We start from the raw sequence: 21,201 nt of genomic DNA on the forward strand, positions 1-21,201 counted from the left end.
CTCGTCTCCCCATGATTACAGCTAATTACGATCGAACGGACACCTCCTAGCCCCCGTCATGCCGCTTTAATTGTCCGTTATTCATCTGCAGGCTGTCCGGGGTGGCAAAGCACTTGGCAGCCCAGCGACCGAGGCCTCGGCTAATTGTGAGGCCTCGGGGATTAGGGCAGGTGATTACACACTTCATGGTGTAATTACATAAGCATCGCTTGGCTGCTGCCCCGGCTCCCAGCCGAAGGTCACGCGCTGCGTTACCTGAGATTAATTGGAGCTGCCACCGAAGTGCGAGGTGCTGGCGGAGCGGTTATACGATTAGCATTAACATTTCAACAGCGACGGATCGATCTGTGGCTCTCCTCCAGACACAGCGAGCTGTGCAATTAGTTTAGAGGAGAGCTAGGGGAGGAAGGAGGAGGAAAGGGGAGATGGAGACAGGCAGGGAAGGGGAGAAGGGGAGCAGAGACAGGCGGGCAGGGGGCAGGGAGAAGGAGGGATTTTGGAGGCTCAGCCCATTCCGTGCAGTGTTTTGTAGTGGTTGTTGCATAAAATGTGGATAAAACTGCGCTGGGAAGACCTAGGGAAAGGACAAGACTCTTTTCCTTGGCCACCTCATCCTCACAGAGTCCTTGTCTTGCTTTTCGTGAGCCATGGTGGAAATCCATCCCCAGCTGTGCGCCATGGGGCCCAGGGCCATGGGATTCTCACGTTATCCCCCCCACTGAAAAGGGGGGTGCAGTTGTGCCTGTGGTCGGTTTGTTGCAAAGTCACGTGCACCTTCTTGCTCCCGTTCTCTTGCCCTCCAGTCTCTCCTGAAGCAGATTTTACAGGGAGATATTGTAAAATGAAAATAAACGGCACAGCACTTGGCTTTGCCTCTAGATGCCCTGGTGAAGGTAATAATGTTGTAAGTGGCCATCAAAAGGAATTAAGAGATGTGCAGCCGGAAAGCAGAGATTTGCTTGCAGGCTCCCAGGGCAGATTTGACTAATGGAAGAGACCTTGGCTCTTATTCCCTTCCTGCCTTTTTTTTTCCCCTTCTTTTTCCCCCCGGTCCCTGCCTTGCTTCCAGGAACTGTCCTCCTCCCCACCCCTCAAACCTGCCTCTTCCAGCTTATTACCACCTTACATCTGCTCTGCCCATCCTGGCCAGCATCACCCACCCCTCCTCCAGTTCTGCTCCTTTCTCAGCCTCACTTACAGCTTTTCTCTCCAGCATTAAAAATCCTTCTTTGTCCCAGCTAGGACAGTGATTTTTCGCGAGCCGTGCCAGTGATGAATTCAAATCTTCCCAGACCCACTCTTCAGCTCCTAAAATATAGATAATATGCCTTTTCAGTTGTCAGGTAGTTGGGATGTTAACCCAAGCTTGCTAAGGGGGCAGGAAGATGCAGCATCTTCAGCCTCATTTGCTAGTCCTGGGCAGCCAAAACCCCTTTGAACAGCCCAGCTAAAAGGCCACAGAAGCAAATGTACCAAAGTATGTGGGATCTATGGAGTCCTGGCCGCTTTTTCCCCTTCTGGTTCTGCTTATTTTCTTTTTTCTCTCCCTTTTAAAAGTTTTGCATATGGGGCGAATAGTCATTTTTCTGTTTTGGAGCAGCCTCTGGTACAGAATGCAGCTCATCTGCAGAAAGGATGTTTGTTCTTCCTGAGCCAGGGAGCCTCCAGGTTTTCAACATGAATTTATTTTCTGATTTCTGCAGGGAAATATCCCACCCACCGCCTCTGCTTTCACCCCAGAACGCACCCCATATTGCCCTGGGGCCCCACTTGAGACCTCCTTTCCTCGGGGTGCCTTCGGCTCTGTGCCAGACTCCAGGTGAGTGCATAAGAAACGCGTGAATCGGCCGGGGGAAGTGAGGAGAGCGAAGGTGCAGGCTGTGACAAACCGTCCTTGAGCCAACAGCCCACACACGTTTTCTGTGTTTCCCTGTTACTGTTGTGCTGACTTCACCCGTGTTTTGCAGCAACAGGAGCAGGTCGCCTTGCCTGCTCTCGCTTTTAATCCCCACCAGCCTCCCCAGTCCCATGTTTCAGCAGCAGCTGCGCTGCCTTGGGAAGGAGGGAATAGGTGAGCTCTAGAACAGAAAGGCAGCTCTCAGTTGCCCTTTCCTGCTCTGTTAGCCCTCTGGGGAGCTGCTCTGAGTCAATGCTGAGATTAATAACCCCATATTATTATTCTCCCTGTCCCCAGGTTATGGGTTCCTACAGCCGGCACAAGCAGAGATGTTTGCACGGCAGCAAGAGATGCTACGAAAGCAAAACCTGGCGAGGTAAAGAGCATAGAGGGCAGCCCTGCCTGGGCTTGGGTTGGATTTTTCCTTCCCTTTCCTGACAGCAGGCCGAGTGATGTGAGGTGCAGCTGCACACAGGTGACACCTCGATCCTGGAAGCTCTGGTTCAGCGTGGCTGGGGGTTAGCAGGTTACTCTCAGAGCCACCCCTGACGTTCCCTCTCTGCCTTTCCCAATGTAGGTTGGAGATGTCAGCCGAGATCATCCGCCAGAAGGAGCTGGAGAATCTCCACAGACAAAGGCTACTGGCTGGTGACCCCCTGAGCCTCCATCCCGGTTTGCCCCCCGACCACCCGGCCCTGCGCAACGTGCACGACATCCCCGAGGGCCACCCGCTGCGGGAGGAGCTCTCCCGGAGGAACGCCATGCTGGTGCTGCGGCACAACAACACCCCCCTGCTGTCCCTCAACCCCAGCGTCCCCAGCAGCTCCACGCCGCCCAAGGAGCAGCCCCGGCGGGGCAGTCGCAAATCGGCACATCACCGCGCCGAGCCGCAGGGGCTGAGCGAGGCCAAGGAGCTGGCGGAGCCCCGCGCGCGGGACGGGGCGCCGGACTGTAATGACGAGGAGATGAAGGACTCTGAGAGCGACGCAGACGTGAGCGACGAGAAGCCGGAGAGCCTGAAGGCCGAGAGCAGCAGCTCGGCCGCTGAGCTGAAGGAGTGCAAAGAGACGGGCAAAGTCTGCGAAGGGGCCAAGGAGCTGGGTGAAGTGGCTGCCGGCCAAAATGCTCCCTGCAGCTCCTCGAGCGCAGAGTCCCCCAGCCATTTGCTTGGCCCGGGCATCAACAAAAACGAGGTGAAATATCTCCCGCCAGCCTCCATCCCGCCGCCCCAGCCGCTGCCCTTCGGGTTCCCGTACACGATGAGCCCGTACTTCCATGCAGGTGAGTGCGCGGGGGCTTGTCACTGAGTTACCAACTGGAGCAGAGACGTGTTTTGCAGCATGCTGATAGTGGGACTTTTCCCCCTTCCTGTTCTACAGCGTGGTTGTATTATATTTTTTTTCTCTGCAGGGAACCAAGCACCTTCTTTTAATTAGTATGAAGGACTTCATTTGCAATGGAGCAAATCAAGGGTTGTAAAGAGCATCAGCAGGGACAAAGTGAGTCCCGAGCACATGAGAAGAGCGGTCACAATAAGGTCACACTAAGGGATCTTGCAGTTGCTTGGGCCTTCTTTGGAAGCCAGGTTTCGGGACAGGTGCCAGTAAACTATGAGGGCCTTCAGGGAGAGGCAAAAGAAATTATTTGCATCTGCAAAGTGCTGCCCTACAAAGTCTTGGATCTGGAAGGGGCTTCAAACCCTGGTAACTGCTCTGCCCAGGGGTCTCCTGTGGGCAGAGCAGGGTGGCAGCCCCGCTAGCCTAGCCAAGAGCTAAAATCCGCCTCAGCTAATTACTCGGCTGAGCAATTAGCAGGAGGTAGGACCTCCTGCCACGTGGAGGAGGGAGGAAGCGGGGGGCAGAGCATGCGGGTTGCCAAAGCTGCCTGTTTTCAATGCAAAGAGCTGCGGCGGTTGTGAACGCGGCTGCCCATCGCTCATTAGAGCTGCCTTCCAACCAGGAAAGGAGGAAGCGATTTTTCTGTGACAGGCAGGTGGCCAACGTGATAAATATTCCTGCTGCCTTGGGCTGCTGAGGCTTCCTCGCAGGAGCCTTTTTCTCCCGGCCATTAAAAAGGGAAACGCGCGGCTCTGCGGTGCTCCGCGCTGGCGTGCGGCTCTGCGGGGAGGCCTCCCTTGGAGATGGGTTTCCTCCCTCCCCCAGCAGTGCGCGAGTTACTGTAATAGGCCATTTATTATTATCACTTCGAATTTATATCACGACCGTGTCTTGAGGCCTCGGCAAAGATCAGGGCTGTGCTTCGCTGCCTGCTTTTCAGGCGCTTCTGATTTGTGGAGCCTGTGCCAGAGCTGTAGGTCTTTTCCTGAGGGCTCTTTTGCTTTTGGCTAGCTTCGCGTGTTGTCGTGGCTGTTAATATTGGCTGTTTGTGGGACAGCAGCTGAGTCGAGGTCCTGTTTTGCTGGGTGCTGTACAACTCCGTAGCAAAAGCTCTCCCCTGAAACAGCCTTGGGAAGACAGAGCGTCTTGTTTGACACAGCACAGCAGGAGCTGGGAGTTCAGCAGCGCAGTGTTGAGGGCTGGATCGATCCCAGTGCTGCGGGGATCGTGGGGTAACGCGTGTCAGTGAAAAATGTGTTACTTTGGCCCTTGGGGAACACAAACCACCTGAAAACAGACAGGCAGAACTGCACCCGCCTCTCTACCAGTGCCGGATGATTTCCATAATCCCGTTTTTTGCGCAAGAGCTGCTCTTTTGGCCAGGATGGTTGCGATGTTGTGCTGTACCCTGGAGGCTGGTGTTATAGAAAAACCACCTAAAAAAGGTATAATAACTTGATAGGACAAAAGGAAGGGCCAGAGGAGGAGAGGAGTGGCTGGCTGAAAATGCCCCCTGAGTTTCAGGCAGTTCCTCTGGTCTTCCAGCAAGGGGAGGCTCCTCCTTTGGAGGCAGAGAGCTGTTTTCTGTCCCTACTGGGAAGAATATCGATGAGGCAGCCAGAGCTGGGTCGATTCCCTGAGCTGCCTTCTGGGGATCTGGCGGCTGCTCAGTGACCTCATCTCGTCAAGGTTTCAGCAGCCTTGCTCCCCTCCTCCTCCCACCGCCCTCCGCCGGCCCCGTCCTTTGGAAAGGTGAAGGATGGAGTGTGCAGGAGGCTAAAATCCTTCTATCGATCCGTAGTCTGGAGAGCAATTAACACAAGCCTTGCAGTGCCGCTGCGTGACCCGAGCCCTCTCCGGCGTGGGGAAGGAGGGGACGCGTGCGCAGGGGAGAGTGGTAGCAAAACCGATTAAACCCATAGGAGTGTAAACCCTTCCTAGTGGGTTTGCTTTGTGCACTGGCCTCCCTGTTGGCTCCTGGACGGTCTCCTGTGATGCCAGGAGCAAAAACTCGCGTGTCTCCCCTTGCAGCCTGGCTGCTGGGTTTGCAGAAGAGGTTTCTCTTACTGGGTTGCTCTCCCTGACCCTTTCAGCCTTTGGTTTCTCCTCTGAAGCAGCTGGACATCAGGAGGAGGGAAGGAAATTATAAATGGATTGCGGGCACGGGTGGCGAGGGCTTTTATGTGGACACCTGTCTACAAGACACTGGCCTGGGACGATGGATTCTTTTCAGTCCCTCCACGCTGGGCCCCATCTGGTGAAATGCTCCATAATCCATTACCAGCCTCTCGGACCATCATTTATCATAGAGCAAGACAGAGGAGGCCTGGCAGGGAATAGACGCTGCCCTTTATGCATCCTCGCAGTCCAGCAGGACCCAGTGACATGTCATTATTATAATAGAAGGTACATCCCTTCCAGCCACTTGGCATCTATTTGTTATCATTCCCCAAACTGCCAGAGCAGCAGTGAGGGGGTGCAGCCGCGCAGAGATGGAGCAGACGGTGCCGTATCTTCCCGAGGAGGGATGGCAGGAAGGACAGGAGCTCTTCTGCTCCAGAGACTTTAAAATTACATAGGGCCAGTGACTGGATGCAGTGTGCCGAGGGGTGGTCCTGTACTATTTGCAGATGATACACTGAGGGACCGCTGTGATCAGCTACTCCATCCTGCAGAAGTCCTACCTGGGGTTGTTCCTGCATCTGGTGACTTCAGACAGGGGACAGAGCTGAGGTGGGTGCAGAAGGGCAGGGGGACACCTGAACATCAACCCTGACTTCAGGAGTGCTGAGTACACAGAATGGCAACTGAGTCTTTGGAGCTCCTAGGGCTGAGCTCTTCCACAGTCACCGAGAGATTTTGGGCTTTTCTGCAGGGAACAGAGGTGTTTTGCCACTAACTTCAGTGCAAATAGGTTTCCACCCTCTAGCTTTTAAGTTCTGTGACACAAAAATTGCTAATAGGCCATAACCCAAAGTATTGGTGTTTACCTTTTCCCCTCCCAATAATATTTCCACCAGTCAGGCCTCCTTTCCCTGGTGTAAATGGGAAAACAAACTCTCAGAGATAAATATTTTGGCCGTATTGTGTTTCTCTCTGTGTGGGCACATGGAAAATATTTCTTGTTCCCATAGAGCGGGGCCCGTCTTGCCCTCGCTCTTGGACCCAGCAGGTTTACTGTGCGTGCGTCTTGACCGCTCCCATCCTTTCTTCTGGGGGCACGAAGAGACAAAGGGAAGAAAAACCACAAGAGGAGAAAGGCTTTGGTAGGAGCAGCAGTTTCCAGCCCAGCTCTGGGGACGATGTCAGCAGCCCTGCAGCTCATCCAGGCTCGGTGAGCTTCCAGGATTGCAAACCCGTGTGCTGGAGAGGGGCTGTAGTGAAGCCCGACGCCTTTCCCCGCATCCCTGCCAGCTGTGAGCGCAACATCTGGGTTTAATCTCTGCCCACGCTGGTGGGGACCTGGCGAGCGTGACCGGGGGGGACGGATCAGCCTGAGGTTAAACCCAAGGATGGTGCTGGCTGGTGAGTGCAGAATTCATTCCCAAGCGCTGTGTTGCTGCAATTCAATCCTTGGCTGGCTTTTGGAATAAGGAAGTGCCTAATTTTAAAGCAGTTGGCTGTTACGGGCAGATCCCCTCGGAGACGCTTGCTCTGGCTGCAGATGGAGGTGTCTCGCCTGAGCATTGACTGTGCCTGGAATAATTGAGCTCAGTTTCACTTCTCCTATTTACCAAGCTGCAGCCGCACGTCCAAAAAGGAAAAAGAGCATTACCCCCCGCCCCGAGAAAGCAAAACCCTGCCCTCAAATGGCAAAAAAGGAAAAAAAGCCCTCAGCCGTTTGAAGCGTTTTGTGAATTTTAACATAAGCAGCTGTGAGTTTGTCTCCTGGAAAATGGAATGTGGTAGGAATGAGAATGAGGGCTCGTGTCCATCTGTCTGTCTGGTAGCTGGGGGTGGCGAGGGGAAGGAAAGCGCTCGCCGGCTCTTTGGCAATGGTCTCGGCCTCCCGTGCCGACGGGCGCCCAGCTTGCCAGAAAGCCGCTCGTTTTCGCTGTTATCAGGCTCACAAAAGTATTTGAAGCTTTATGGGGGGGCCAAGAACCCCCCATGCTCAGCACATCAGGGCCGGGCAGAGCCGTCCTGGAGCAGTGAGCAGAGCGAGGTGCAAACCTGGAGTGGAGAGGGGCTGGGACTGCACCCAGGAGCCATTTGGTAGAGACTGAGGGTGTGAAGGGTCTGGTGGGTGCCCATGGTCTCATCCCCTTTTGGGAGCCAGCGGCCGGTCCTCTCTGCATGGGAGGTTGGTCCACGTGTTCTTGCTGCAGGAGGTGCACGTTGAGGAGGTGCACGTTGAGGAGGTGCCCGTGGAGATGCCCAGGGCCGTGTCGGTGCTGGAGGGTGGGCTGCAGCCCGCTGCAGCGGTGGAGCAGCCGCAGGATCCATGCGGAGGGTGAGGCTGGGGTGGGAAGCAGGAAGCTGGAACGGAAACGTGATGGAAATGATGATGCAGCATCCGAGCGCTGCTCCTGCAGACCGCTGTTGTTTTAAAAGCATCCTATTGGCACGATAACTTCCTCTGTCAATCCTGTCCTTTTCCTGTTAGTTTGGGCTGTGCTGGTGGCTTTGCCAATCAACTCGGCATGTGGCTTTGCTGTTTGCTTTTTCCGCGCCTTTGCCTCTGACCTGGTGTGTTCCCCCAGGGAACTGGCCCCTCCTGGTTCTCTGGGCTTGTGCTCCCCACCATCATTTCGTTGTGTCCCACGTTACCTTGTCAGTATTTGCAGAAGTGCTCCCCAGCCTGCCGTGGGCAGGAGCGAAGGCGTCACAGCAAGAGGTTATGTCCAGGTGCTGATCAGCAAAAAACCTTAAGCCTACAGAACAGATAATTTTGTCATGGTAGACCCCTGGGAGAAATACTTTTTTTCCGATAATTTGTTGCTTTGCGCCCTGAAGCATAACAGTTTATACCCCTCATACACTCCTCCTCTACACGCTATAATCAGGGATGTTTGCATCCCTATAGATGTCCTCTTGGTCTCAGTGACATCCTGCAGCAGGAGTTCCACAGGTTAACAATCCCTTTCTTTTCCAAACTGGTGTTTTCTGGAACCAGGTTTCTTCATTACTTGTTTCTGTATTTTTTTCTTTTGTACACTACACTAGATACAAGTTACCTGGCTGGCGTTTCTCTTGCCATTTCTTATTCTCTGTGCCTCTTCTCCAGCTCCTCCCTCGCCTCCCGTCCGGTTTTCTCCCCCCGTGCTGTCAGGCACCGGTGACGCTGGGGGGCCCTTTTGGAACCCATCACCTCCATCTCCCTGACAGGGCTGGGACCTGAACCGCTGTTGCGTTTCGGAGAATTGACACATGGGCTTGAACCTGAGGCGTGCTGTCTCCCGAGGGCGGCGGGGCCGGGGGCTCACCCCGTCAGCCGGGGGCCGGAGCGACGCCCAGCCCTGCCGCTGTGGCGGGGCAGCCCGATCCGATGGATATTTCGGACTGAAAATGAATACTTTAAAAGAGCGAGACGTTCTCTGGCGACTGACGCTCCGGCGAGGCGATGGGCCACCAGGGAGAGGTGCCGGGGCCCGTTGTCATTCGGAGCACGTAGCCGGGAGAAGGGTTGGGGGAAGAAACCCACAGGGCAGGCAGAGTTTTCCGCTTTGCGGTGCGTGTGGAGAAACACTCCTTCAGGGTTGGGTTTTTTTAAAATTTTCTCTCCCCTCCCCCCCATTTCTTCCCTCAGCTGAACAACATTAAACACATGAAATGCATTAGCTGGGATTTTTCCTTTCCCCTGCCCCCCTTTCTAAGCTGGAGACCTCCAGGAGGAAGAGGCCTATGAATTGACCCTGCCCAGTGCTTTAATTGACAGGTCATTAAAGATGAATGTGTGGCTAGAGAAAAAAATATTCAGATTGCAGGCTAGTTGTTGTCCGTGTGGGATTTTAATGATTTATGTTTCTTTCTCCTCCTCTCCTTCCTACCCCCCAACCCCACACGATCCAGGCACCATGGGAGGTCTGTTTCTGGACGGCGAGGAAAGCCCCGCGCTGGAGGACATCAGCAAATGGACGGTGGAGGACGTCTGCAGCTTCGTGTCCAACCTGGCCGGCTGCACCGAGTACACTCAGGTAAATCTCACAGCCTCAAGAGCATCACGGGAGGAACGTTCTCCCTGCAAGCCCCTGTTTTCTCCCTCCCATCTGTGCCTGTTTTACTTGCGCTGTCCCTCCTAAGAGGTCTGTGTCAGAGCCCTGCAGAGCGTGAAGATTTTATTTTTTTTTTCTTTTTTTTCTGCTGAATTGCTAAATAGTTACTTGCTGCCAGTGAAGACCCTGAGAAGGTGTGTGAGGGGCTTTGCAGATGGGTAGCAATAAGGAAAGAATCTGCTGGGAGCAGGGTCAAGGTTAGGAGTGAGCATCCGAGTTGATGATGTTTTGCGGCTCTTAGCGTCACGTCTCGCTGTCCAGCTCACGGGTTTAGAGCTGCCTTGTGCTCTGGACACAGCGGTGGTTTGTGTGAAGCAGCTGTACGGAGGGATGGGCCGTCGGGTGGTCCCTGCATTGGGGTGGGAAGCCCATGGTACCAACCAGCCTGGCAGAAGGTGCCGCGATCTGCTGCCCCCGGCGCATCGCGGGGACGGAGCGGGGCTGCGAGAGACCCTCCCCACGCAAACATCAGAGTAACCTCCGTGCGTACGCTGCAGAGTGATGGTGATTGCGATTTTTAAGCTCATTACAGCAGAGCTGAAGCATCCATCAGTACTGGGAACTTCATAAAGGCTGCTCAGTGTGAGGTCGTGAGGTGCAATGCAAAAATCAACCCTGTGTTTTTGGCTTCCACATCTGCTAGAGCCTGGGATAAATGCCCCATTGAGAGAACGCAGCAACGGCGAAGGCGCAGATTCCTGAGCGTCTGCGGCAGCCGCGCGATGGGGATGCAGCGTGCCCTGGGGAGGGACAGAGAGCAGCAGAGATAGAGGGGCAAAGGGCCAGAGCTCAGGACAGTCTGGCCTTTCAGCAGAGAGACATCGAGGCTGAGAACAGGTCTTGAGAGGGAGGAAGGAGAGCAGAAGTCGAGCTCTGCGGACACGTGGATTTGAGGGAGGAGCTTCCCTGGCTGACGGCTGTGGAGCGCAAAGCCGCGCTTGCACATCCAGGCTGAGGTCTCTTCCCTAAAAATCTACCTGCCCTCCCGCTGTGGCCCTCGCTGTCTGTTAGTTGGCATTAGGGAAATGTCCTCTCCCAGAACTCGTCCCCAAACGCGCCCGTTTTGGGCAGGGTAAAGCTCAGCACCCGCTTCTGCTGAGACCGCGGTGAGGAGAGCGGTCTGTGTATCTGGCTTGAGGGAAGCGATTCCCTTCAGGTTATATCGATTTCGGTCGTGTGCTGTGGGGAAAGGTGCGTGTTTTTGCATCCCTCCAGAGGGGATGGGGAAGCGGAAACCTGGAATTAACCCACACCTCCCTCTTCTTGCTCAGGCAATGGGATAATGTGCTTTCAATCTAATATCTGTCCTTCTTTGTCCCCTAACCATGATGTTAATCCCATCACAATGTGCTTTTGTTAAAACCACCTGTAAAACCAGGGCTGCTTTGGAGCAAACTGCTGTCCGTGCATGCAAGAGGCAGCGTTTAGGAAAGTGAATGCTTGTGACAGAGATGGGGAACAGGTGACGTTCCCCAAGAGGAACGGCTCAGATCTGGGTTGCGCTTGGGGCTGGATCAGGGTGACGATGTGTGGACAGAAGGGTCCGTTTCTGATTATGGAGAGAGGGAGGGAAAGGAAACTGGTTCAAAAAAGATGGTGGATGCATGGACGTTGATGGGAGAAGGTCAGAGCTGTAGAGCTGGCTTTAGGGAGGATGGCCAGGGGACGGATGGTGGGCTCAGGACTACGTGTGTGAGCTGCAGTGTGTGTTGCAGAGAGCTCAAGCCAAAGGCTCTAAACCCAAAATACATTGCAATTTGTCTGCATTCCTGCGCCGGGGAATGAAGATCAGAGTTGCCTGGAAGCTTCTGAGTGAGACTGGTAGGAAATGCGCAGAAATCTTTAACACAGCCCCCTTGCAGAAGGATCATCCGTTTACACCTTCCGTGCCAGCTCCCGGTGTAAAGAAATCAATAGCTCGCTGAGACAGAGCTTCAGCAATCAGTGCGTTGCAAACAAAATGTTTTACGATAATGGGAGCCGCTGTAAACAGCCTCCTGTCGTGGCCTTGCTAGGATGCATTACGTGGGGAGCACGTGGCTTAAGGGATGAGGCGTTTTTATGCGCTACGGTTATACGCTTAACAGGTTTTTTACTATGTGAAAATGCCAGCGTTGAAGGGCGACCCAGCTCCGTGGCTCTGAGCTGTGTGTTCTGCTCTCCAAACCCGCGGCTGCCGGGGGGTCTGGCGCTGCTCCCGCCAGCAAAACCCAGCCAGGCTGGGGTGGGACGCTGCGTGTTCAGGAATGTGTTTCAGACCAACACGAAAACTTCAGCAAAAACAAGAGCTGCCATTCCTGATTTCAGCCCTTGACAGTATTCAGCTTTGTCTCTGCTGTGGATCGAGACCTGCGGGATACCCAAGGGGGCTGCTTTTTGCAATTTAAGGTTTTTTGTAGAGGGTTTTAGCGCCGAGCAAAGGGAGGCTTTTGGCTCCCAGCCACGTTGGCTTCAGAGGAAGGAGAAGAAATCGGTGCGGTAAGTTTTGCTAGGTCAAAGAGCGGAAACACATGCTGCAGTCATGAGCAGCTTTGCTGGTGGAGTCCGGCAATAAAAAATACTCGCAAAGCTCAGCTGCTTTGGCTCCAGCAGCCACCGCCGCTGTCCGAAGGGACGGCCCCGGGCCACGTTCTGCTCCTGAGAAAGAAGCTGTCAAAATGAAACCTCCTCCCTTGCCATAGTGTTTAGTGATAATGATGCTGTCCGTGAGCCATCGTACAGAGAGGCAGGATCAGGCCCCACAGCCGGTTCATTTGGGCGAGAATCCAGTATGAGCTGGGGTGTGAAAAGAAACAAAAGGGAGGTTTGGTTTAGTAAGAAAAACCAGGCAGCTGACTGACATCTCCAGGACCTGCCGGCTAAATTACCAAATGATGGCACTTTACTCTTGACGTATTGAGCCTGTACATCCAGAATAAACACCCAGGGGAGGCTGGTGCGAGCGCAGCCCTGCTCGGGATATGAAGAATGGAGCAATAAGGCGACGTATCCAGACCTTAACCTTTGTAACACGGTACATATTAGGTGGAAAACTCTTGCGTGACCCTGTCATTTGAAATAGATAGAGGCAAAACAAAGTAATTTGTTCTGTCCTTAAGAATGTGTTAAACCAGCACAGTTTCGCGTGGCCGGGTGTATTAGAATGTGTTCGTATCAAAGTGCCATTTTGTAAGATAATATAATAGTCTTATATACAGCCCTGCTGTTGTTTTGGAGATCACCGGGTTCTGCTTCACCCAACCAGCCGGGAAAGGGTAAGAGACTCTGGGGTGTTAATGGGAACTGTTTAAATGCCGGTGCCGCTGCCTCGGTCGGAATGGCCACGTTTAACGGCACCATTTGGCCACCGCACTCAGTGCAGCAGCACCGCAATATGGATTAGTCGGGGTCGCTAAAAGTGTTGGGGAAAAAGACAGGGGCTGCGAGCTCCGGCTGCTCCTGTGTTCTAGGAGTGGTGGTGAGAAATGACACGAAAAGGAGCAAAAAAAAAAAATAGAAGGGTGTGTTGCACATGAATCCATCTGACCTGCAGATGTGCTCCACAGATCTGTGTGTGTATTTTGCCTGGAGACTGTTTGGGAAATGAGCGGCTTTGAGAAGGAAATACATGAACAAGCCAGTTGCTCCTTTTCAGTTGCCTCACTGAAGACTGCAAATACTTTTGAGGTCTGCTTGGGTCAGCTTTTTCCAAATATCCATGCAAGTGTGAGTGGCCTAGGATTTGCCAACATTTAGAATCTTTTCTTCTGTGTCTTCTGCCCTTTTTGGAGTTGGGACAGGGCCCTGGGCAAGTCAGTCTCCCTTCTCAAATCCGTTCTCATGTGCTGTCAGCTGCGCTTACTCCTCATGGTGCATTTAGATCAGCTGTTTTGGTTGCTCATGGTGCATTTAGATCAGCTCTTTTGGTTGCTCATCTGGGGACATTCCCCAGAGAAAAAAATCCCCATTCCCAGCATTTAAAAAGAGAGAAAAGGATTTATCCAAACTGGCCCAACTGGCCCTAATTCATATTCCCACGTCTCCTTTTTACCTGTTGGCTCCTAGCTGTGGATACAGGATTGTATAAACCTCCTGCATTTTATTATTAATTTATATTTTTATTTGATTCTTAATAAACGGGCCTGCTTCATCACTCGGCGTTTGACCTTTTCTACGGCGCCCTCTGCGCAGCGGCAGGAGCAGCCGGTCGGACACGGCAGGAGCAGCGCGGAGCAGCGCGGAGCAGCCCGGAGCAGCGCGGAGCAGCGCGGAGCAGCCCGGCAGGCGTGGCGCTGGCGGGTCTGACCCTTCCCTCGTGCTCTGCTTTGTGCAGGTATTCCGAGAGCAGGCGATCGACGGGGAGACGCTGCCCCTCCTGACCGAAGAGCACTTACTGAACAACATGGGGCTCAAACTCGGGCCTGCGCTCAAGATCAGGTCACAGGTAGGAACGTTTCCTATGCGGCACCACGTGGCGCGGTTTAAAGCTGTCCCTGGCTGGAATAAGGCTGCCGAGAGACCTGGTTTATTGAATAGCATTTATTAAGCAATAATTGTTCATTTATTTATTGGTAATTCTGGTTTCAAGAAAGCTTGATCTGTTCTCCAAAATGTTCTATATCCCCATCTGGAGCCAGTCACATAACAAATCAGCGGAACCTAAAAATCGCCGTCCCAAAGTACTTAAAGACGTAGAGCCATCTCAGGAACCAGTTACGCCTTTTTTTCTAGACTGGATCCAAGTCCTTTTGCTGCCCATTTTCCTCAGAACTCGCCGGCTCCCAGCAGTTCTTTGTAGCGAGGCTTGAAGCACAAATGCATTTAATGCATCTCAGCCTCATGTTGATGACTTTCCCTCCCCAGTGCGTAATGGACCAGCTCTTTCCCTTCTCTGCTGTGCTGCTAATAGACCTTGGTACCATTTTTCTCTCTCGCTGGTCACAGCTCCCTGGTTTGCTGATGGGCCACCCCAGCCCCACTTGTGCTGGTCACTGGGATTTCAATACACTGGAAGTAGAAATCCTATTTGCCTCTGTTGATTTAGTCAAGTTCTCTCTTTTAGAGGACTCTCTTGTTTTTTTTTAGGGGACTCCAGTTTGCTGTTGTACCCTTGTAGCAAATTTTCTCCATCTCAAAATATCTTTTTTTTTCCCCTCTTCTGTGACTTGGCTCCCAAGTCTCTGCTTGTAGAGGTTTGTCTTCCTAAAATTGCTTTGCTGTTCTGCCCTCCCGAGCGGGTGGTCACGGTGGCTTCCAGTTCAGTTCCCTCCACCTCCCCTTGCTTGGACCCCAATCTTAGAACATCTTCAGGAGTTTGTTGGGGTGGTGGGTTTTTTTTTCCATTTAATAGTCAGAAAATAGTTTCTGACACATGTCAAGAACAGGCTGTTCTGTTATATTCCCTGAGGGATTATGTCACACAAATAGCTATGACATGGCTTGCACAGACAGTCACTATTCTGGCATGTATGTATTTATATATATATGTATTTATTTATATATATATAAAGCACCTATCACCGTATTGATAAACATTTCTTTGGAACCACAAACTATACATTTGTTACATTATGTTAAAACAATAAGAGCAACTTCAGTACTTTCCCTACAGCCCTCACTGTTTATGAGGGGTCTAATAAAAAGGTTCTGTGGGCAAGTGTTCCCTGTGGGTCAATTCACTAGGAAATAAAACTCTCATGTTTCTTAGAGAACACCAAATAGCTCACAGACATTCTTAGATCAGATTTGGTGGGGGGGAGATATGAGATATGGGCTGAAACTAGAAAAACCCTGCTTCGATTTAATCAATAGTGTTTAAAGCTCTATAATAAGGCCGGGTTGTGGGGAGCAGAGTCCTGATGTTGCTGAATAATGCCGCGGTTGTCTGGTTTGAACACAAGCCCGTGTTTTTGTTTAAGCACAAATGCGAACCAGCTGTGTAGGTGCTGGGAAGTCACGGGGCCTTTGGCCCTCGCTGGGAGGCGAATCGGCTGCGGGAGCTTTGGTGGGCGCTGCAGCGGTGGCCGAGGCTGCAGGGTTACGGGTTCCTGAGCAGGTTACAGCAGCCGGCCTGTAAATGGGTGTGTGTTTTTTTTTTTTTTTTTTTTTCTCCCAGCCCCACTGCTCCCATTAAGGGCGATTCCTGCTCTTCAGACGTGGACACAATGCAGTGTCCTGTGCAGTTCAAGAGGCTCTAAGTCCCCATAGTTGGCCAAAAAAAAAGCTGCACTTGGGGAGAAAGGGCCTGAGCTGCAAGTCCAGCACATCTTTATCTTGAGATGCGAGCGAGGGCAGAGCTTGCAGCTCCAGCCAGACTTTGGTGCAGGCGCCAAATAAAACAGAGCTGGGATGCGCTGCTGCAGAACAGAGCGTCCTTTAGATTAAAAAAGAGAGGAGGAACCTCCCCTGGTAAGTCACCAAGGGTGTTGTGGGGTTTCTTGGTGGATTGGGAATGGCCGCTCTTAATTCCAAGGATGTCCCTTAGCTCTTGTATCTGCAGGTCATGCTGAACCAGTTCATCGCATGCTGAAGCAACATTGTTGGTCAAGAAACCAGTTTCTGGCACAGGGCTATGTGTAGTGACTTTTGCTTTCTCTGAGAGGCTGCAAATAACACGATCTGGACATTAACACCTCATGAATACATTTAAGTTTCCATTTAGCTAGAGCTTTATTCAGTGTGACTGTAGATAAGGGTAACAGCAATCAATCATTGAAGCTTAAAACACGTTTAAAGTACCAAGGCCTCATATTTGTTCTGAATCTCTTTTATTTTCAGGGAATGCTGTTTAATTGTACTCTGGGGTACAGAACCCAGGCTTGCTGCATGAAAATACAGTTTCTCAAGACCCTGCACATTCTCATCTTATTTTTGCCCCTGTATTTATTTTATTTTGTTTTATTTTCAAGGTTGCCAAGCGAGTGGGCCGAGTGCTGTACATGGCCGGTTTCCCCATGGCTTTCCCGCTGCAGCCCCCCGGTTTGCGGCCCCCCGAGCGGGACGTGCCGGCGGCCGAGCTGCGACCGGCGTCCACGGGCAGCGTGGCCTCCCCGTTCGGCGGCCTCCCCTCCGCCAGCCGCGTCTCGCCCAAGCAGGAGAACGGGAACCCCCCCATCATCGCTGGCATCAACGACACCGCGAAACCGCCGTCGTAACCGCGGGACGGCTCACGGCCGCGTCTGGAACTGAGGTTCGGCAGAATGGACGGAAGGTAACGCGGTTTGAGAGAGCGGAGGAGCCTCCCTGGGCAGCGCAGACAGCGGAGTGAGGAAGGGAGGGGTTTATATTTTTCTTTTGGATGCATTTGCTTTTAGTTTTTTTTAAAAAAAAACTGTATAAAGGGAAGGAAAGAAAACTATCCAAAGATGTACTGAGACAGCGCAAGTGAAGAGAAAGAAGATGATTCATTCTGGAGGATAGCGGCAACATCCCCGTTCCCTTTGAGGCCCCTTCTCGCTCACCGGTCTGAGATGCAGAGGTGTGGATGGGAGAAAAGACTTTTCTTCACGGAAACACGGATTTCAGGAACTTCTGGGTGCGACTGTGAGCAGGGAAGGGGACCGGGCACCGCTCCTCCCAACGGTACTGAGCACCCCGAGCAAAAAAAACCCATCAGTAACGCAACCAACCACCTTCCCAAATATCTCCTCCTCTCTGGAAACTGTACTCAGTTCCTCATTCAGGTGTCTATGCATCTCTAGCAACTTTTAAAACAATACCAAAGACAGACAAAAAAGGAAAAAAAAAAAAAAAAAAAAAGAATTTAAAAGAAGGCAAGTTCGGGTCCATGTTTACTTGGTGTGGATGGTACGTAGGGCAGAGGCGGCTCCGCGCACACAGGACGGACTCTGCCCGCGCTCCGGCCCTGCAGGTGTTTTGGTTTATTTTCATTAGATATTTTGTTTTAAACAGAAGGAGGAAGGAGCGTGTGCGTCGCCGGGATAAGGGGCACAGGCCCCCTCCCTCCTTCCCGTGTACAACAGACTCATTTCTACGTTTAGGGTGGGGTTTTTTATTTTTTTGTTTTGTTCGTAGGGTTGGTTTTGTTCTCTTTCCAGCCTTGTTACAGAGGTGGATGTCGTTGCACATTCTGGGCTGCTGCGGACGAGCCGGTTCCTGTGCGTTCCCCGAGGACGGGGAGGGATGTGGGGGGTTCAGCCTAAAAACTATGGGTAGAGTTTTTACTACTGTGAATGAGACGGTAACTCCTGGGGTGACCTCCTGTGACTTGTACAGTTGTGAACAACAATCACACGTGGTACTTTTCTCTCTCTCTCTCTCCCCCCCCCCCCCTTTTTTTTGTTTAAATGTTGCACGTGCTACCGTTTTTCTTACAAAAAATAGCTTGGTGGTACATTAGCTTCTTTATATTGTAAAAAAAAAAAAAAAAAAGAGGAAAAAAAAGTCATTATCCATCACATCACAATAAAAATGCTTTCCAGCAATCGATTTAAATAAAAAAGAAAAACACTTAATTTACAAATGGTACCCGGTGTCCTGAGCTCCTTGCACGTTGTTTTACCCCAGAAGTCTCTTTTCTTTCCCGGGCCCACCTGCCTTACCCTGGGGGTGACTCTCGGTGCATCGGAGCTGCTGCATTTCTGGCCTAAAAGCCACTTCACAGCGGCCAGAAGCAGAGATCGAGAAAGGAGAAAAAGCAGCTCCGTCCTCTTTGGGATAAAAAGGTGAGTGAAAATACTTTTCTTACAGTTAGGGCCTTAAAATTCTCCTTTTTGGAGCCACAGCCCTTGTGTAAGTGCCTGAAGACAAAGAAGCAGCAGGTGCTTTGTCCCCCTCAGCGTGGGCTACAAATGATTAGAATATAAATATTATATATAATATCATACTTACATATGCATTTATATATCACTTATTATATAATACAATATATAACATAGTATATATGATACATAACATGTATGATATATAATATGCAATATATAATAATTGCACATAAATACACATGTATATATTTATCATTTATAATCATTTCTATATATATAAAATGCACATCTGTTTATATATTTATATATTATATATTTGTATATAAATATAAATGATTATAAATGATAAATAATAAAAATAATGTTTAATAATAAACCCCAAATCACTAATTTCTGAGGTTAGTCCCTCCTCCTGATATGACAAAGGGGGCATGGCTAGGAAGGGCAGGTCTGGTACCTACTGCAGCTGCAAAAAGAAAAAGGGAAAAAGAAACTCTCTTTATCCCTATTTCTGCCACCAAGCTCCAAAAAGACAAACTGAATGAAGCGAACGCCCCACAATGCTGCACTCCAGCAGTAATTACCTGTGCGGTAACGAACGCTGTCTGGAAGCAGGACAGGAAGAACATAATTAATTCTCTCTGTACATGCACCCAGGTGTCACACGTGGGTGAGAGGGGGAGCACCAGCCGGGCTGCAGCGCATGTATTTGGGTTTCTGTCTGCACTAAGGCGACGCTGCTGAGCTGTGGTTCTTCCGACTCCCTGAAAACAGAACTTTAAAATAAAATAAAAGGGAAAAGGTTGTTTTTAGAAGCAGCATCTTGTCCTGGTGTGAGGACAGCAGAGATGAACACGTCTGTGCGGGTTGCTTGGCCACCCCTGAATGGTGACAGAGAATAAAGATTGTATTTACTCCTGGTCCTCTGTCTTCAAGAAAAGAATCTGCATTAACAAATCACAATGCTCTTGAAAGGCACAGTTACTTTTCAGGAATGATTCTGTCAGATAAACCCTAAAAATACTTAACTTTTCCTACCTCTCTCAGCAAATACCTTTTATTTCTGGTTTATTTTCCAAAGCAATCTGTTTTGTAGCTGCATGTCCTGCAGACTAGCACTGGTCTCAGGAGATAAGCTGCTCCTGTTTTCCCAGGAGGTCACAAACTGCCCTCACCCACCCTGAGCCACAGTGTCCACCCGTAATGAGCTGCTCCCGGAGCCGTCCGGGCGATGGAGCCCTTGGCTTGGAGGAAATAAAGAAACGCTGGAGCCCAAGACAGCCTGAAGTGATCACAGAACCAACAGCAGCTGGGACCGGCCCTAGAAAAAGGTGATTTTATGTCACTCTGGATGACAGTGGGTCTGTTCCAAAGCACAGGCTCAGACCTGCCCCCTTTTTTTTTTTCTAAACAAATGTATCCTGCACAAATCTAACAGCCATCACAAAATCAAAGTATGGTTCCTATATTATTAGATTCGCCTCTTCTTATTCTTTCCTGCCTGCACAATCTCCCATCTCCCCCTTCCCCTGCGTGTCTTGAAGTTAAATTCTTTGGTATACTCACAGCTCGATGGAACTGAGTTGCTCCTGATGTTACTGATCAAGGCTTCCATTTGCAGGGAAGATAAAAAGCTCTGAAACACCCTGTGCAATCCTGAAGAACTTTGTGCCCAAAGGGAGGGTTTGGTGAGGGCCCCAGAGCAAAATACGGGACCACACGGGCGGTTGGCTGAACAGACAGGAGGACACTTGGACACAAGAACTTGTCCTTCCCCTTTGTGTCGAATTTTAGGTCCACAGCGCAACGTTTAGATCACTTACAGACAAGTGCAACTTTGTGTAACAGAGTTCAACAGCAAGGTTCACTCTGTCATTTACTGTGTGGAAGAAATGTGCCAAAAAATGGGGTGAGAGTTGTTTTAGAGTGATCTGAGGACAGGAGATGTGAAAGGGCAGCAGGAGGCCCTCTCGTTGAGTCTCAAGGTTCAGAATGGACCCCCTTGCTTTCTAAACTCCTTCTCGGAGAGGAGTCTAGGTGCGGCTGGATCCAAACTTAGCCCCAGACTTGGTCAATGGTTTATGTCTAAGAGCATCCATCATACCTTGGTCAGCTGAAACTGAACCCTGTGCTGTTTAAAGCAGTAGATTTTAATGAGGGCTTTTTATTACCTGTGCTGAGCATTTTTACTGGCTTTGACGAGAACACAATTTTACTGTTATAAAAAAATAACATAACTGGTAGAAAAAGCTTGGAAGTCCAAGTAGCGTCTCTGCCGCGTCACTGAGAAAGTCCTTGGTGGCACCTGGGGTGGCTCGCGCCCCCCAGCTCTTACCAGCTCTGATCCAGACGCAGCCGCGCTGTCCGGGGTGAGCCTGGAGGGCGCTCAGTCATCGTCAGAGAAAGCCAAGTCCTCCACAACGTCCTCTTCTCCTTGGGCGAGCTGTTCGAGGTCGGAGCGCGACATCCCGCGAGGGCAGCTCCTCTGCTTCCGCGGCCCTTGGGGAACCCGGGCGGCTTCCTCGCCTTCTTCTGCGGGTGGAAAGAGCGAGAGGTGTAAATCCTGCTTTACTGGGAGCGAGAGTGAGGCGAGTCAAGACAGCTCCTTGCTAATTAATCCCAGACGTTCATTAATTGATCGGCGCCGCTGCAGCTCCCAGATAGCGGCAGGAGAGCGCTGCGGAGCGCTGGCTCTGAAGCACTCGGAAATAGGAGAGAATGAACTAAGTGTTGTGCCTGCGGCAGAAACGCAAAATAATGTAAAAAAAAAAAAAGAACTGGGGGCAGGAGACAGGCAGTGCCTCCAAATCCTCAGCCTCACAGCTCAGGTCAGTCTTCCGGAGAGCTGACAGAAAGGAGCTGTCACAGGTAACCGTAGGACTCCCAAACGCAAAACCAGCCCAACTCCCTCCTTTTGAAATGGTATTTTAATAGTGGGGAGCACAAGTCAGAACTGGTTCCTAGGGGCTGTGCACATCCCCGTTCCCAGTGCCCTTCCCTCTCATTCCACAAGCGTGGCTCGAGTTTCCTACACCGTGTTTCCAAAGGGG

The 21,201-nt window shown here is 51.3% G+C and overlaps 2 protein-coding genes across 9 annotated transcripts in view; one reads left to right on the top strand and one right to left on the bottom strand.

The window, feature by feature from the left end:
- Positions 1 to 17,912, top strand: part of SAMD11 (sterile alpha motif domain containing 11) — a 139,328-nt gene extending 121,416 nt beyond the window's left edge. For 4 of the 7 annotated variants that reach the window (XM_065650038.1, XM_065650036.1, XM_065650039.1 and 1 more), the window contains 6 exons: positions 1,704 to 1,819; positions 2,195 to 2,273; positions 2,475 to 3,178; positions 9,247 to 9,371; positions 13,762 to 13,872; positions 16,337 to 17,911. In XM_065650038.1, the coding sequence (XP_065506110.1) occupies positions 1,704 to 1,819; positions 2,195 to 2,273; positions 2,475 to 3,178; positions 9,247 to 9,371; positions 13,762 to 13,872; positions 16,337 to 16,582 (1,381 nt within the window). In that variant the 3' untranslated portion in view covers positions 16,583 to 17,911. Of the gene's footprint in view, positions 1 to 1,703; positions 1,820 to 2,194; positions 2,274 to 2,474; positions 3,179 to 8,983; positions 9,070 to 9,246; positions 9,372 to 13,761; positions 13,873 to 16,336 lie in introns of those variants that run through there. The other 3 variants (XM_065650040.1, XM_065650042.1, XM_065650041.1) reach the window with 3 other exon arrangements.
- A 482-nt stretch (positions 17,913 to 18,394) lies between these two features.
- Positions 18,395 to 21,201, bottom strand: part of NOC2L (NOC2 like nucleolar associated transcriptional repressor) — a 39,721-nt gene continuing 36,914 nt past the window's right edge. Inside the window, exons 19-20 of one of the 2 annotated variants that reach the window (XR_010607448.1) lie at positions 19,718 to 20,683; positions 18,398 to 18,927 (exon numbers count right to left, since the gene is read on the bottom strand). Coding sequence is in view for 1 of the 2 variants with exons in the window: in XM_065650044.1 (XP_065506116.1) it covers positions 20,538 to 20,683 (146 nt within the window). In the remaining variant the exon portion in view is untranslated. Of the gene's footprint in view, positions 20,684 to 21,201 lie in introns of both variants that reach the window. The other variant, XM_065650044.1, reaches the window with a different exon arrangement.

The sequence above is a fragment of the Caloenas nicobarica genome, chromosome 22 (assembly GCF_036013445.1).
Source record: "Caloenas nicobarica isolate bCalNic1 chromosome 22, bCalNic1.hap1, whole genome shotgun sequence".
NCBI lineage: Eukaryota > Metazoa > Chordata > Aves > Columbiformes > Columbidae > Caloenas > Caloenas nicobarica.